The 17,459-nt window shown below is 24.3% G+C and overlaps 1 protein-coding gene across 2 annotated transcripts in view; it reads left to right on the top strand.

The window, feature by feature from the left end:
- The window catches only part of LOC112594706 (RYamide receptor), a 105,036-nt gene that overhangs the window by 83,300 nt on the left and 4,277 nt on the right, over positions 1–17,459 (top strand). Inside the window, exons 4-7 of one of the 2 annotated variants that reach the window (XM_025339669.1) lie at positions 7,441–7,626; positions 8,435–8,644; positions 8,707–8,775; positions 13,646–13,774. In XM_025339669.1, the coding sequence (XP_025195454.1) occupies positions 7,441–7,626; positions 8,435–8,644; positions 8,707–8,775; positions 13,646–13,651 (471 nt within the window). In that variant the 3' untranslated portion in view covers positions 13,652–13,774. Of the gene's footprint in view, positions 1–7,440; positions 7,627–8,434; positions 8,645–8,706; positions 8,776–13,645; positions 13,775–17,459 lie in introns of those variants that run through there. The other variant, XM_025339661.1, reaches the window with a different exon arrangement.

Below are 17,459 nucleotides of genomic sequence, written 5' to 3'. Positions count from 1 at the left end.
TAACCAAGAATTTATTTTTATTAAAAAACGAACAAAATCTTAGAAATAAGTTCAACTGAATGCCTATGACATAATATAACCAATTACAATTTTTTATATTATAAAAATTTGGGGGAGGTAAACACAACCAAGCACCCTCTAAATACCACTTGTGTTTTTTTTAAACCAATAAAAATAATTACCTAAATACATATAATATATATATAGTTACTGATCTATTTCTGTAAGAAGTTATCATGTTCAATTATTATTTATTATTCATTCAATGTGATTAGGTCAATAGTTGTTTCCAAATAAAATAGGTAAATAAATTCTTATATTACTATATAGTATATAGTAAGTTAATTACTAGCGTAACTATCGATTGTCAACTTTTTATAGTAACTTTTATACTCAACAATGACCAGTAATAAACACTAGGTAAATACGCAATCACTACAATATAAAATACAAATTTTTTTCGTAAAACCATACTAACTAATCACATTTACAACTTTATGTTCTATATAAAATAAAAGCGTGATGAACATAATAAATAAGTGTATGTATTTAGACAGTACTTACCTCATTTAAATCTAGGGCAGTATATATTCCCTAAACGTAAAAAAAAATGTATGTAGGTTTGTTTCATATTGAATGTAGGACTATAATATTTATATAATAGCTAATTAAAAAAAAAAAAACAAGTTAATATGAATTGTTGGTTTATTTGCAGCAATTAACCGGGTCGTAATCTTAAAGAATTCTGTACATAGACTATATAACTTACTTATAATATTATATTTTTAATGTTACTGCAACTGTTAAAAATACGTACTTCGTGCCTAAAAAATTCTTAAATTAAAATGCTACACATTGCTTTTTATAATATGAATTTTTTTTACAATTTATATTATATAATTTGTTCTCTAAATAAATACTTATTTAAGTTGTTTTTGTTTTTTTTTTTTATAATAATAAACTACAGTGTTACATTTTCACGTTCCTTTATTGCGTATTATTAATAGTTTTACGTTTTTAGGTTTGCGCTCATATGAATTTGAATAAATTTTACTATTATTTATCTTTATTTGATGTAGCCAAAAAGTTAACAAAAAAAAAGTTTTTTTTTTAAGTTTCAAAAATGTTAACGGAACAATATAAAAAAATATTTTAAAATTTAAATTAGGCATCTGGTTATAATTTTGGAAGATTTATTCGAAATGTTCGTGTTTATTTTCTATTTATAAAACTTCATATTTTCATATATTTGAATGTATGATGTAAATTGTTATTGGAAAAAGTCAAAGCAGACGTACAAAATATATCTGACGTTTGAATTTAAATAACATTCAAATTAAGATTATAGAATAAAAAAAATATATTTTTATCATTCGTTCTAGTAGATTTTAAATAGTTATATTTACATATCTCAAAATATAAATATTTTGAAACGATAAATCGTTATTTAAAATATATTTTAAAGGAACTTTTAAAGCTAATATCCAGATGAATAGTGATAAATAGTATCTTATTTCCTTTCATTTGGTGCATAATAACATTCTATAGGTACGAGTAGTTTAGGCGCGCGCGTTAGTTGTAGTTCTTTTATTCGTTCAACCAACGGTGTCGATGCTACGTATTATGATAACGAACAATAGATCACGACACTCGGGAGACATCCGAAAAGAACGTTGACTCGAGATGACAAAAAGCAGCATAATAATTATGCACTTTTTTTCCACGTAACCAGGGGAACAATGAAATTAGAACGGAAACCGGAAATAATAGTATATTTTTAAAAGGACGCCAGACCCACATATTATGTTGTTTCCATTTACGAAAGTAGATATGATATTACAAATTTGTATAAGCCAGATACAATTGAGTACAACAATAACCTTTAATAACAAAAATAATTGATCTATCATCAAACTTTAGTTGTGATCTCACCTAGGTTTCTTTGCAATAGTTTAATTTTTAAGCGAATTATGAGAATTTTACAGGTGTTCTAACTTTAATATATCGTAAAATAACCTATGTGAAATCACAGATAATGTTCTTACCTTTAAGTAGTTTGATAGAAGGTAAATATTTCACTCTATTTTAAGATTTTTAACTTAAACAGCTGAACAAAAATTTGGTGTGTTGCACGTTCATGAGAACGTGCACGTGTGGCGTTCTTTTAATACGTTGTCTTTAGCGACTATTTTCTGACGAATGTCGACCTCGTCAAGTTCGATGATGTGGAAAATCAAAATCCAAAATAAAACACGTACGTGTAATCGCGACTATGCACAGCTGATAGCTATAGTTATTTGTACAGCGATACAAACCAAAGAGTGCGTCGTGTCGGTGACGGGCATTTTCGATTTACGCTTTTCAAACATATATACAAGCTAAAATGCATATAGGTCGATATAATAAGCCGGTGGATGAAGTTCCACTTGAGCGAAATACTCGACCGAAATAACAATAGCCGGAAACCGTAGCTGTGGTAAAAGATATTCCCAACGTAAAAGGATATTCACGTTGTACCAATAATAATAATAATAATAATATCAATATGCGGCCACAATATTTGTTTTGGTGATTTAAAGTTGAGATGACGTCAAAGGACGTGTGTCGGCTAGTCTCGAACGTTGGTGAAAACGACGGATTTTGTGTCGACGTGTAACAAATCTGTCATGGGCTTGTTTATTCTACTGATTATATGTTATCGTCTAGTTTCTCCGTTTTTACTCTATTTTGTTTTTATTTTTCTCCACCGTCAAATCGGCTATTATCCAACGTGCGCGTTGTTATACAAATCGCCTTTCCCGCTATAGTGGATGAAAAAAAAATGTCTCTTATACATTAACCTATAAATCAGTGTAATTTTCCGCTTCGACCAAATTTTAATCAACTTTTCATGTGCCTTTAAAATATATTAATATTTACCTATACATATTAATTAGCAATGTGACCAAACTACAACAACCGTGCTACTATATTGAATATCAAAAACGTACTAGTCTCAACGAGCACCACATTTTATTAATATGAAATAAGTATACAATATTGAATATACGAACGAGTTTATTTATACGTTTGACTTTATTAATTGAGCTAATATATTGTGTACAAAATATCAATGGCCTAATTCTTGACCTGGTTCCTATTTATCGATTTGATTTAATGTTAAAGAACTCTCGTTCTTTGATTCGTACACTTTTCCTGATAAAATTACAGGTGTAAAACGATACGACACGTAAATTTTCCGACACTGAGTATTATTAATCCAACGATGATAATATATAATATATTATCAGTCTAGTAATCTGCAGCATTCAAAATTGGATACTATTTCATTTTAGTTTAAATGTATACATATTTTATTTTCAATTTAATTTAATTTTAAAAAAGTTATTAAAAATGTATATATTTTTACGTGACTTAAAATAGTTCATAACTGACAATTCAAATACTTTGATAAAGAAAACACATTAGCAATTTACAGTTGCATTAAATAATATGGTGTAAAATACTTTATAGTTTATAAAATAATTTTCATGTTCAAAATAGTTAGCCCTAACTAATACTCGACTTTACTCCCCATTCTCGTATTTTGCAAACTCGAACGACGTGTGAAACAAAATTGTAAAATTATTGTTAAATAGAGTCTTAGTTTATTAAAATAAACACCGAATAAAACTATGCAAGATACTCTCTAGTCTCTATCATATTATACACCTTGAAAATAAACACGTACAATAGGTATTAAAACTATCAAATTACAAATAACAATTAAAACTATGAATTCTATTTTGTAGATTACAGTTTACAATTTAAATGAACATTTACAGTTCAAAACACAATAACACTTAATGAAAGTATAAACATTATATTCTTAGTGTGTTGTCACTTATAATACTTTGATATTTAAAACTCTAAGTAAATTAATGACTAAACGTGTTAAACAACCTTACGAGATTCAGTATGAATATTCAAAAATAAAATAACTGTGTACGTTAATAAAATTAGAAAGCAAACAAAGTATCCATTGCATGGTTGATGGTCACTTAATAGTTAATTCACATCACTTACGTTAACATAAGCCATAGTTTTATAATCATTTTCAGTTTGAAAAACCGTGGTATTTTTAAAATAAAAATGACATTTTTCAAAACAATTCATTAAAACTACTATGATGATGATTAACAATAAAGCTTTAATTAAATTTTCAGGTACTTTTCAAAATTAAAATTTCAAACAGACAAAAAAAAATTAATTTATCAAAATTAAAAATTATATGAAGTGCACAAAAACGTGCAAATTATAACGTAAACATAAGTATTAATTAAAAATATCAATAATCTCTTATTACTTCCTTAGCAACAGTACATATTTATAAATTATTAAACATTGTAGAATACATTCTGTATTATACATTTTATAATATATATACACATTTAAATACAGCCATAATATTTTAAAATGTAAACAAAATACTAACTCTTTAATGTCTTCTTCGTTTATTAATTCCCGATCTGTAGAACGGTAAATTTTAATACTTTAAGAATATTTTAAAAGGTTAACAGCTAATAAATTAAGGATATTTTTATAAAAACAACTCATTGTACAATCAAATATTGCTAATCTGAAATCAAGTAATCAACGGAAATTAATCAACACGTATATTAATAAATTATAAAATATAATTTTTTCTCTTTTAATAAACGATAAAAAATTTAGGTAAGTAAGTACCGATCTGCTGTGCAATAAATGTCAAGTAGGTCATTATTATAAGTTTGTTAAATTTAAATTCAATGATATATTATTGTATACGAAAAATAATTCTGATTAGAGATGGTCTATCAGCCTATAACATTAAGTTATAATGTTTTTTTGATATACCTAGCTATAAAAATAATTTATTTTACTTTTAGTATTATAGTAGGTTTATATAATTTTCTCCAAAAATATTGCATTTATTACTCGTATATTATTAATATTTAATTATTATAATAATATGTATTTATACTATATTACATCAACTTATATAACTCTTATGTTTAATAAAATTTTCCTATAAATACCATAACACAGTAAAAACAGATTCATAGTGCCTATATAAATTAATAATATTTTAAAATATCAAGCATATTATTATTGCAAATAGTAAAATTTATAATAATAAAAGTTAAAGTTCCCACGAATAATATTTTTATGTTATAATAAAATATTTAACTTATCATTATTAATCATTTAAAGGTCCAAATTGGAATTTCATATACCTATAAAAGATAATTGTCTATAATTTTTTTTAATTTTTCTATCTGTTTAAAAGTACCTTTCATGGATTTAGTATTAAATGTTCAAACATTTCTACCCAACAAATAAATGTTAATCGACATTAAAAAAAAATCTAAAAATAGTTGAAAATATCTCATGCCTCTGAATAATTCAAAAAAATTTAAATAAAATATCAAAAATTGTTTGAATATAAATAATTATTTTACGAGTGAATATAGAATGTCGTAAACATTTGAACTTGAAATGCACATAAAAAAGTAATTCGGTCTTCTGGTAGAATTCTTTTTTCATAATATATAAGTTGAAAAACTAATAAAGAACCTTGTATTAAACTTTCAAATCTTAGGTATAAAAACAAAAATTTATATGAATTTCTAACTAAAATATAATTTACTAATTTTCACGAGTTTTATGAATTTTGTCAAAGCTCTAACTTTAAACGCTTACAAAAAAAATATGATGAGTATAGATTTTCGATATTGTTTAATTGGGGATTTAAAAACTTATGAGTTGTCTATTCAATTTTCAAACATTTATACCCAGCAAATAATTTTTAAGCGATCATTTCTAGAAAAGAAAATAATAAAAAATTTTAAATTTCTCATACTTATAAATAGTTTAGATAATATTTTAAAAATTTTATCATAAATAAAAAGCAATACAATAAATATATTAGATGAAAATTTCAAGTATTTACGGTTTTTCGTTTTTAAGTTGCACATAAAATAAATAAAATCGATTTTGTCAAAAATTTGATTTACATATAAATTCTTGATGTCACTTAATTTTTTTTGTTTGTTTTTTTCGACTATAAAAATAAGTACTAGAAATTTTTAAGTTTGACCTCTTCAAAATACAAACTAGATTCAATTTTTTATCTAAAACCAACCCTCATATTAACAATTAGAGCATTTTTATCAACAACTTGTCGTGTATCAACTCATACACAAAAATAAAAAACACATCATCAATCCGCTCAGAATCTAGAATTAAGAAAAAATAGAAATTTTTATGCTAAACAAAGTTTTGACAACATTTATTTCATTATTTTGTGATAATTCAAAAATGAATAACCGTAAAAACTATATTATTAGTATTTTCTACACTCAACATAATTTTCAAAATATTTTTATTCTTTTTAAGCTATTTATAAACATGAGAATATTTTTTATTTTTTTTTTTTTTTTAATAACATTTTTTCGATTGGTTGAAAAGCTTGAAAATGTAATAAAAGATGCTACATAAGTTTTTATTACAAATATGTACAAATATTTAAAACAGACATAATTTTTATTTTATGTATTTGAAGTTAAAATTTAGATGAAATGACATATTTAAACGATACTGTTCATTATTTTGCTATAATTTAAAAATCTAGTAAGTACTTAAAACTTTTATGTTTATTATATATATTTTACTATACGCAATGAAATTGTAAAAATTTTAGATTAATTTTAAGATATTACTTATTTTGTATTCATACTATAAACTTAATACTTGACACTGTTTTACAGTTACAGTGACTCACTCGACATCTGATATAATGTATCTGTAAAAATAAGCGTACATAGAAAAATAAACTAGATAATACTAAGAAAGTAATGGGAATTTTTAAGTTTGACATCTTTAAATTACCAACTATCTAAAACCACCACCATTTTAAAAACATAGACATTTTATCAACAACTTTTGTTTACTCATCCCCCATCCAAAAACAATAAAATCAACACATTCATTGCTCCGCTTGAAATCTGAAATAACATGAATTCTTTCAAGTCCAATTATTCTAAAAAGAAAATAAAAATAATAAAAAGTAAATAAATACAATAATAATTTTAAAAAATGTATGTATTATTAAGAATAGGTACCTATTATTAAATAACAAATAATTATCTACTGATGATTCATGTTTTTTTTTAATTATTAAATAATAAATATTATTTTTAAAATTAAATTTAAAATGTTATTATTAGTCTGTTAATAAATTATAATTATAGTAAACAAGAAAAAAATAGTGTAATCTATATCAAATACTCAAAATTTGTCGTCGTCGTATAGCGCGTAACATCTATAAAACAACTTATTTGATTGTTAATAATATACCTGTTGATTATTTCAACAATATAATAGCTAATGAATAATATTGTACTGTCGTGTTTTGTACAGGTAAGTGCTTACACGTTGGTAGCCATTAGTGTTGACAGGTACATTGCGATTCTGTGGCCCCTGAAACCAAGAGCCAGCAGACACCAGGCCAAATACATAATAACGTTGGTTTGGACTGTAGCTGTGATTACAGCGTTTCCAATACTTCTAGTTACAACATTGGAACAGCCATCGAATTGGCATAAGGTTATAATATTATGATATATCGTGATAATCGTGACAATGCTTGTATTATAATTATATTTAATTAAAAAACAAGAAATTTACTTTCTTATAGAATGAAAATGTTGACTAAAAAAAATGAAATCTCAACATTTATATTTATCTTTTGTGTATAGTGAATATATAAAATGAAATTCGAATACACATTTTGATAATTTAAACAAATGTATAACAACTCGGTTGAAAATTTTTGGTGGATAAAACAAAATATAAAAGTACATTTTTTCCAAAAGTGATTTTATTTTATTGTAATTGTAAACTTTATACAATTTGTTGACAAATAACTTTTCACACTTCACACCTATCTATAAACTAATATATCTATATAACAAAGACAGATTGTAAATGTCTTTATGTAAGCTCTGTACTGGTGCAGAACAATAACAATAGTCTTTCGTATTAGTTTTTACATAAAACAAAAACTTCATAAAGTTATTCAAAACAATAATGACACATCACTATATTTAAAACAATATTATTGAAAATATTTTTTTAAATAATTCGTTTATGTTTTAAATTTTAGAGTAGATATATATAACAATATTAAAATGAAACTAATATTATGCACATAAACCTCTCGAGTAAAAAATTTCTATCGCGTTATACGCGTAAACTTGTAAAAATATGTTTTCTTTTACTATTACCTATACATTGTATATTTTTTTTAATTCACTAAATGATGTCATTTTTTAATATACAAGTACTGTTGATTTACATTTACACCAATTTATTATATTACCTACTCTATTAATTAATTTTTTTCACCCGTTAGCAATGCGGACTCTATATTTGCAACGAGAACTGGTCAAGTGAGAAAGTCCGGCATTACTATAATGTAGCATTGTTGGTGCTTCAGTATTGCATACCATTCATCGTTTTGCTATTTACATATGTAAACATCGGAGTCGTTGTATGGGGTAAAAGAACTCCAGGCGAGGCACAGAACTCTAGAGACGTTAGAATGGCCAAATCGAAGAGAAAAGTAACGTTTTTGATCAAATTGCGATTTTCATTTCTATCACGAATTTTTTTCGATTTTTACAGATGATAAAAATGATGGTAACTGTGGTAATAGCGTTCACAGTTTGTTGGCTGCCATATAATATACTTTTGGTGAGTGTACCTACTTTATATTTATTATGCAAACACGTCATGTTTTTACTTTAAAATCAAATATAAACAATACTATTAAATCGAAATTTAAACTTTTAAATTATAAAACTTTATTATTTGCTAAAACACGTGTTACTTTTATATTTACACAAAAGTTTATTTGAGTACAATTTGATTAACATAACAATAATCATCTGAGAAATGATTAATGTTGATGTTAATGACAAATGGTTTTTTTTTTACTTAATTTATCCACCAATTAATTAATAAAAAATCGTTCAAAACCCTTGATAATTTTAAAATTGTGACAAATACATTATGATATTGTCATTAGTATTTAATTTTATAAAAATGTAATAATATTATTACATAAATTACCAATTAATAAATAATTATTTAAAAATATTTGTATCATTACCTATTTTGGCTGAGGTAAATGCCAAAGATTGTAAACGTACTACCGTCGATACCCGATATAATATACTTACTATTATACATTTTCTTTCAAAAACTGAAAAAAATACTATCGATAGCACACATAACAATATTATTAATATATATTAACTATAGTTTCATGAAACATTTTACGCGATATGAGAAACGATAATTTTGCTTATAAAAACATTTTTAGTACCTATTTTACTTATATATTAACTAAGTGGTATTCGGATATCAAACATGTACATAAAACACACGCAAAAATAATCTGAAAAATAATTAAACAAAAAATTCTGTATTTATTATAAGACAAACATTTAATATTTTTATACATAGAAAGAGATAAAGAGAAAGAGAGAATATACTATACTTAATTATACCGAGAAAAAAAATTATAAATTACTTAATACTAAAACAAAAACATTGTTTACAAATAATTATTGATTAAACAAAAATGCGACTTTTAAACACTAAATTTCCTTAAGTTTACTGAATATTATCTAAATTAACTTCTCACATTAAATTACAGTAAAAAAAATCCATATTTTATATTGAGTTGTGAGTATGTATTTGACTCACCAAGTAAAAACATTCTTTAAGAATACTAAGTAAAATTATATTATATTAATTCATATTTTATATTAGTAGAAAACATTAGATGTGTTTTTAACTCATGTTAAAATTCTAAAGAAACGTTTCCAATTTTAATATCACACTATGTCATATTATTAAACAAAAAACAAAAATTACTTTAAGAACTATTATTAAAACTGATTTATAAAAATATGTTAAAGATTTTTCTTTTTAAGCGATTCAAAAATGTATATATCTTTTATTTCTTAAGCTTTTTTTTAGCAATCGATAAAAATATAATTTGTACGTATCAATTAAATAGTACAAAAACAATTTATCAAGCATTTTCTTTAAAATTATTTACAAATATTTTGTGAATCCACTTTTAATTATCAAAAATACAAACGTACATAATATTATTACTGTTAAAATAACCAATAAGTATCTAACTATATTGTATCATATAATTTTACGAAAAACCCATTAATGAAATTACTTTTAAAAATTGATGTAGCAACTGTATTCGGAAGTATAACATAATTATATTTTTAATAAGGATTTTATAGACTAAAGAGTATTTTATTTAAATAATCTAAATAAGCTCATCTGAATATTGCCTAAAAAAAATTCTGACAAAAGAACTATAGCGTATTAGAATTAATTAACTATATTATTACAATAAAATTAAACTATAATAACAATTAACAATAGCAAAAAAAATAATTTAACTACAAATAAAATGTATATTATTTTATTTAATCTATGAATAGAATATAGCACAATACACATCAAACTTTTGTTTATGATTGTCTCTAATAATATTTGTAATGCATTCGAAGAATTTAAATAAAAATTAAAAAACAAATTATAACAATAGAAAGCAACATAGTTAATATACAATTAAGTATTAGCGGGAATAATAAAACGTATGTGTAAGCGTGTAGCGATTGTACATGCACAAGGGTACTACAATAATAGATTAAATTACAAGTACACAATAAGTATAGCAACAAATATTAAAAAATAAGGTGAATGAGTTCAAACTTCAAATTATTAAATATAACGTAAGAAAAGTAGTCCCGCGGAAAATGTAATAAATAAAATAAAATGAAAAAACTTAACAAAACGCTATAGGTACAATATTGTTTAAAAAATAAAGATACGTCATACGTATCAAACAGTAATTTAAATATTACTCGAAAATTGTGAAACTATAATAACAGTATGTTATGTAGTTCAGAATATTTTCTAAAAAGAGCAAAAAGAAGATTAATATGGCAAAAAAAAATGTATTGAGGTAAATAATGTGATTTGTAAGTTATAACGACTTTAGATACAGTATACAAAACTTTGTAGTGAGACATATGGACGACTGCAGCTTCTATAAATATAAAAACCAATAAAACATATTTAAATTGAATTACGGCAAAAAAAAAAAAAATAATAAAATACATTTATTTAGAGTTTTGCTATAATAAAAATAGGTTTCAGCAGTACAAAAACATACCGTAAACAAATAAGGCTATATTATTATTATTATTTATATAATATATTATATGCATTTGAATTATATATATTTCTTAACCGATTAAAACCAATTATACGCTTTTAAGGCGCAATGCTTTCAAAATGAATTTAAATAAATATTATATAATATTCAGCTATGTTTTAGTTTATAAAAATAAAAATATTTTTTTTTCTTTAATCAAATTAATTTTATTGAAATCAATGATTAAAAAAATTGTTTATTATGTGAACAAGACTTAAAAAGACGAGTAAATAAACAGTGAAAATGTTATTATTATTATTTTATTTAATAATAAAATCTTAATACAATCTTTAAGTTTTATAAGACATTAATTAGGATAAAATAATAATTTAAAGTAGGTAATTAAAATTCAACTTTTTTAACAAAAATATAATATTGTAACAATTATTTTTATAAAAATGTTGGTAACTCTATTATAAACAGGAAAATGTTAGATAAGTAATCTTACCATGTTCTTAAGCTTATAAATACATATAATTTATATATCTATGCACAAAAAATATTGAATTAGGAACCTAATTAAATTTATCTAGTTATTGTTTAATTTTATAAAAATGACTATTTTTACAGTCAATAAAATGATACAAGTTTCGCTTAATTAAAATTTAAAATGTCATTTGATTATAATATCTAATCATATACATGACATTTGAAACACAATCGTATACAATTCATGGATAATTCTATGTCAAAAAATCAAATAGAAATAAAAAACCACTATTCACTATCCAGTGGCGTTTCCTGACTTTCGGCGTTAGGCGTTAATGTGTGAGGAAAACAATTAGGAAAACTCCCCTTACGGGAAATAAATTCGTATCAACTATTAACAATCAACATATTATTAAAATTATTTATTTTAAATACTTTTAAATTTTTAAAAATACATCCAAATCCAACATCTATAAAATTAAATATAATATAAAACTGAAAATGTACAAATTAATATAATAATGAATATATTATGTTTTCGACGATCGGCGTTGCAGTCTTGCAGTACGAGTGTACGACGTAAACAGGATAACGTGCAGCCGCGACGATCCCCACTAACGGTCCAAACACAGTGTATAGGCTAGCGCTAGACTAGTGAGTAGTGGCTAGTCGTTAATTTCATTTTCAACGACTTGGTCTAGTATTAACATGGCACCGAAGTTATCCGAAAATATCACGACAAATTACGAATATGAGATATTAGATACCACAAGTCGTTGTTCGAAACATTAACGTCCTACACGGCTACACCCTACACAAACACAACATAATACAATATTATTCCGTAATCGGCGTAATCTTATTGGACGCCGTTGCGCGTCGTAGCTGCACACGGCGCGGGCGAATGGTCGAGTTTAGAGCTTAAAATAGACAATAGTAACAATAGTTTATTATTTGATATTATTATTTTTACATGACAATTATTTTAAGATTTTGTAAATAAAATTATATAACCATGTAATATACTAATATGAATTACAAATTACAATATTACACACATGTATGACATCAATGTTTAGGGCGTTAACACACAACTTGCACACCCAGAGAAAACGCCACTGTCACTATCATAAACTTACAATTTATTTATAATTTCTTAACAAATTCCATTCATACTCCCAAGAAGTATATACCATAACAAACACCTCCCATTTGGCTACGACACGATTGAGCATAAAACACCTTTTTTGCGACACGATTGAGCATAAATTGTCGGCGCATCAAAGGAAATTGAAATACAAAAGAAAACCAACACGATTGAGCATAAAAAACTCTGCAATGTTGCCATTTTTAATTTTGAAATGTATTATACAAAAAAAATGTATTTAAATAATTATAATAATTCAAAATATAATATAGTACATAGATCTGTTTGATAATAATAAAATAATAATAATAATAGTTATGACTTATGAAAATAATAAAATCAAAATATTTATAAATAGAAACTATAAACGCACTTATACGAAACGCACTAAACACGACTATAGGTGATCGAACACTGATATTAATTCTATAATAATTTTGGAATTGAATCTTAATTATCTTATATTTTCCCCCGATGCTAAATATTTGATACGGAACTAGTTTATTTATCGATAACATTGTCGATAAAGCTGAGGAGCTCGGCTCACGGCTCGCGTCAGATATAATAATAATTGGTGTAATACGTAATACGTGAAAATAATAAATTACAAAATTTTGGCAACGTGAATTTGGCAACATCGCATAAAATATTCTATGCTCAATCGTGTTGCTAAAAAGGTCTATGCTCAATCGTTTTATGCTCAATCGTGCTTTACCGTCCCATTTAATTTTCAGCAATGACTGCAGAGTTAACGCATTATACCTGCTCATCATGCGAACACAAAGTGCCAAGTGGACATACTTTAATAATCACGTCCCGGATTTATCTTCTTTTTTTTTTTTTTAGAGATATTGGGGACGAGCGCTGCATTTAACGCGATATGTGTGTAATATATGTGCATTTTCCGCTAATTATTTATTTTAAGGACGGGCTATTTTTTTTTCTCTAGTTGCTTACTCGTTATTGAATATTCTAATTTAATTGTTTTTTTTTTTTTTTTTTTTTTTTGTCGAATTCTCAGAGTGTAGATCTAAAAATAAGTCTAAGAATAAATATCATAGGTACTGTAAAAACCAATAATAGTAATATACGTGTTATTTCAACAGTTTAAATGAACAAAACAAAAAGTCGTCCGAGGTATTATTATTTATATTGCTTTTTTCATTATAAATACACGTAGACATAGAACTAATATAAAAATAATTATTTTTTTCTGATTTCATGTTTTCTTTGTGTACACAACACGTTATATTTATAATTTTAAAATAATTTGACAGAATATAGTACAATTGGCTGCGTAAAGCATGCATGTGACAACATGTTCATTATAGGTACAATTATAGCCTATAACAGTATAGGACAATAAAATAAAATAATCGGAAAAAATATCGATATTCAATATTATAATAGAACTCAATATAAATAAAATATTGATATTCTTAAACGATTTTTTGTACACACCATTCTAAACACAGTGCTTGTCCTTTTAGACGTGCAAGTAAGTACTGCGTTAAAAACGGCGCTCGTCTTAAACGCAATAACAAAATAAAAATAGTCTCCAATATGTTTAGGTGACTTTTTAACAATATGGATTGCGTTTGCGTAAATTTAATAAAATGCGTTAGATCAAATGGTTGTAAGTTATTATTATTTGTTTTAACAATGTTTTTTCAGTATACTATAATGCATTTGCATACAATTTTATCAATGCATTTTTTCCTTTAACTGTAACAAACTAGAGACTTGTCGTTAGTTAATAAATTATTTTAAGTAGATCAAAAACAAAAAATCTGTATATCAAATAATCATAATTTTTAATTAAAATACATCGTTTTTCAGTTATTTTGTTAAAAAAATTATAAGAACAATGACACTTTTAAGATTCATATTTATCCACGCATTACACGCAATAACTATAATAACACTCAACTTTATAATATTTTTTGGTAGTAAATTAAATCTAGTTGGTTAGATACTTTGAGGATTAAAAATAAAAATTCCCAGTATTTTTCTCAATAATTATGAATAATAACAACAAATGGGAAAAATCGGGAATAATTCTGCAAAACTAGTTTTCTAAAAAGTAAATTTTATTATTTTGTTGTAACTCAAAAACGAACAACTGCATAGGTGCTTAAAATATTTTTTATAAATATTTAAGTTTTTCAGTTATATATAAACATTAGAAATTTTTGACTTCTTTTTAAAAATAACGATAAAACATACATACTCGATTTATAAGCTTAACATTTTAATACAAGGTTTCTTATCAATTATTAATATAGTAACAAAAAATGTTTGTATGTAATTTGGAAAATAATAGCTCAAAGATTAATCAGATTTTTTTCATTGCTAAAACTCATAAAACATCAACAAAAACAATACAAAACACAATGTTTAATACAAAAATATATTTTGTGAATAAATAATAGGTCTAAAAAAATAAATTGTAAATAAAAAGACCGTATATGACGGTAAAACAATAGATTAATGATAGTAATTTATGGGGGTGTAGTCAATTTGCACCAAAATTGACCGTAAATATTTACAACATGTGTAATTTGCACCAAAATAAAGATATATTTACTTTACACCATTACAGATAGTAATAAATAGGAAATGTAATTAACACCAAAATCAAAATCGATTAATATAAGATAGGTGATAGGTACTATTAAAATAATAATCGTACAATTTTCAATATTTAAGTATAATATATTAAAAAAAAAAATAAAAATTTAAAAGTAATAATTAAAAGTAATAAAACAAACTTATGTTGCATTGATTGTCAGATTAGTTAAATTGCAACTTATCTTTTGATACTTAACAGGTTTTTTGTATTTGTATGCAACTAATTCAATGAATGAAGTTATTAATAATAATTATTTTAATGGACCAAAGCAACTTGAATTTGATTTGTTCATTCATTACTTAAGAAGTCATTCGGTTAGGTTTATATAAACTCGATAGTTTTATATGCGTATCTGTTGAAAAATCGATGAGAACTTTAATGAAGTAAAAACATTTTCAAATATCGAAACTTGTAGAATTATTCTTTCGATAATACCTATCTTATAATAATAGATTTTGATTTTGGTGCAAATTACAAACACTATTTTTGGCTACCTACAGTGGTGCAAATTACATATCTTTAATTTGGTGCAAATTACAAACTCCCATTTATGGCACCACAATAAAATATATTAATAAGATTCAAAAGACATTACACTATGGCAGATTATAGATAACTATTTTAGTATTTCACAAATAAACCCAAAAAACATAAGAAAGATGCATTTTTTAATCAAAAATTAAACCTTAAAATGTATTGATTCATAAATGGAATAGAACAATGTAAATTGATAAATTTACCTAGTGTTTATATTTTATTATTACATTATATTATTTTATGTAGGTATTAAAACGTATAATAAATCGAATTTAACAATACTATAAGCAGATTATTAATCCCCAGGAAAATGAATATATATTATTTTCTTTGATGAACGTAAAACGTTTTAGGAGTGTAATAACCTTATCGTAACAAATTTGAAAAATAGCAGTTGTTAAATTCTAAATATTTGTTACAGTAAGCTAATCAGTTTTACAAGGTATTTCATGACAATAGTCAATAAATTAAGATGTTTTACAACTACATAACAACTTAGAGTTTTGAATAATTTTAAAGGAATTATAAAACGTTCATAACGAGATTACTAAGCTACAAAATTAATCATTCTTTATTTAGTGTAAAAACTTTTACATTAATTCATTTCTTTAGATACTTTGTGACAAATTAATTTGATTAATTTTACCACAATAATTAATTTTGTCCAATATCTACTTAGGTATTAAATAATTTACATAAATGTAAACTTTTCACGGAGGATTTGTGTTTTACCGTCTTTACCATAATAATGCCATTGTTTGAAAAATTCTGTTCGTTTTCTTATACCCTCTAGCTTTTTGGATATTTCATTTGAAAACGTATTTGATACAACCTCGCTTATATATACTATAATATATCCATTAAAATTTAAAGTTATAAAATAACTATAATAAACTATATGATAATTTGCATCATCGAAAATCGAAATTGAATTTGAGTAGCTTATCAATAAAAATAATTAAATATTTATTAACTTAAATAGAATACAAATTTAAAACTTGAAAAAACTCAAAAATAACAACAATAACATTTTTTCGTAAATATTGTTAATTATTGTGTCTACAAAATATAGCATCAGTTGTTTTGAATTTCGTAACATATAGTTATTACCTATGTACGTACATATATTATTTATTTTTCAAGTACAATCAACTAAAAAAAAAAAATTTCAATTTTACTATTTTTAGTCTAAAAATTTCCACGTTGTACTATTATTTATTTATTTATTTAAATTGTATTCTTTAATGTATATTGCAGAAAATGTATATGAAAAAGTAAGTTTTATTTTATCTAAATAGTAATAAAATTATTAAATATGCAATTAATTTAGATCAGAGGTTCCTAAACATTTCATGATTCGACCAATTTTGGAAAACATT

This window comes from Melanaphis sacchari, unplaced genomic scaffold, assembly GCF_002803265.2.
Source record: "Melanaphis sacchari strain LSU unplaced genomic scaffold, SCAv2.0 Contig0_pilon_pilon, whole genome shotgun sequence".
NCBI classification, from domain to species: Eukaryota; Metazoa; Arthropoda; class Insecta; order Hemiptera; family Aphididae; genus Melanaphis; species Melanaphis sacchari.
Note: the sequence above shows the minus strand (reverse complement) of the source record. Positions and strands in the feature narration are given on the sequence as shown.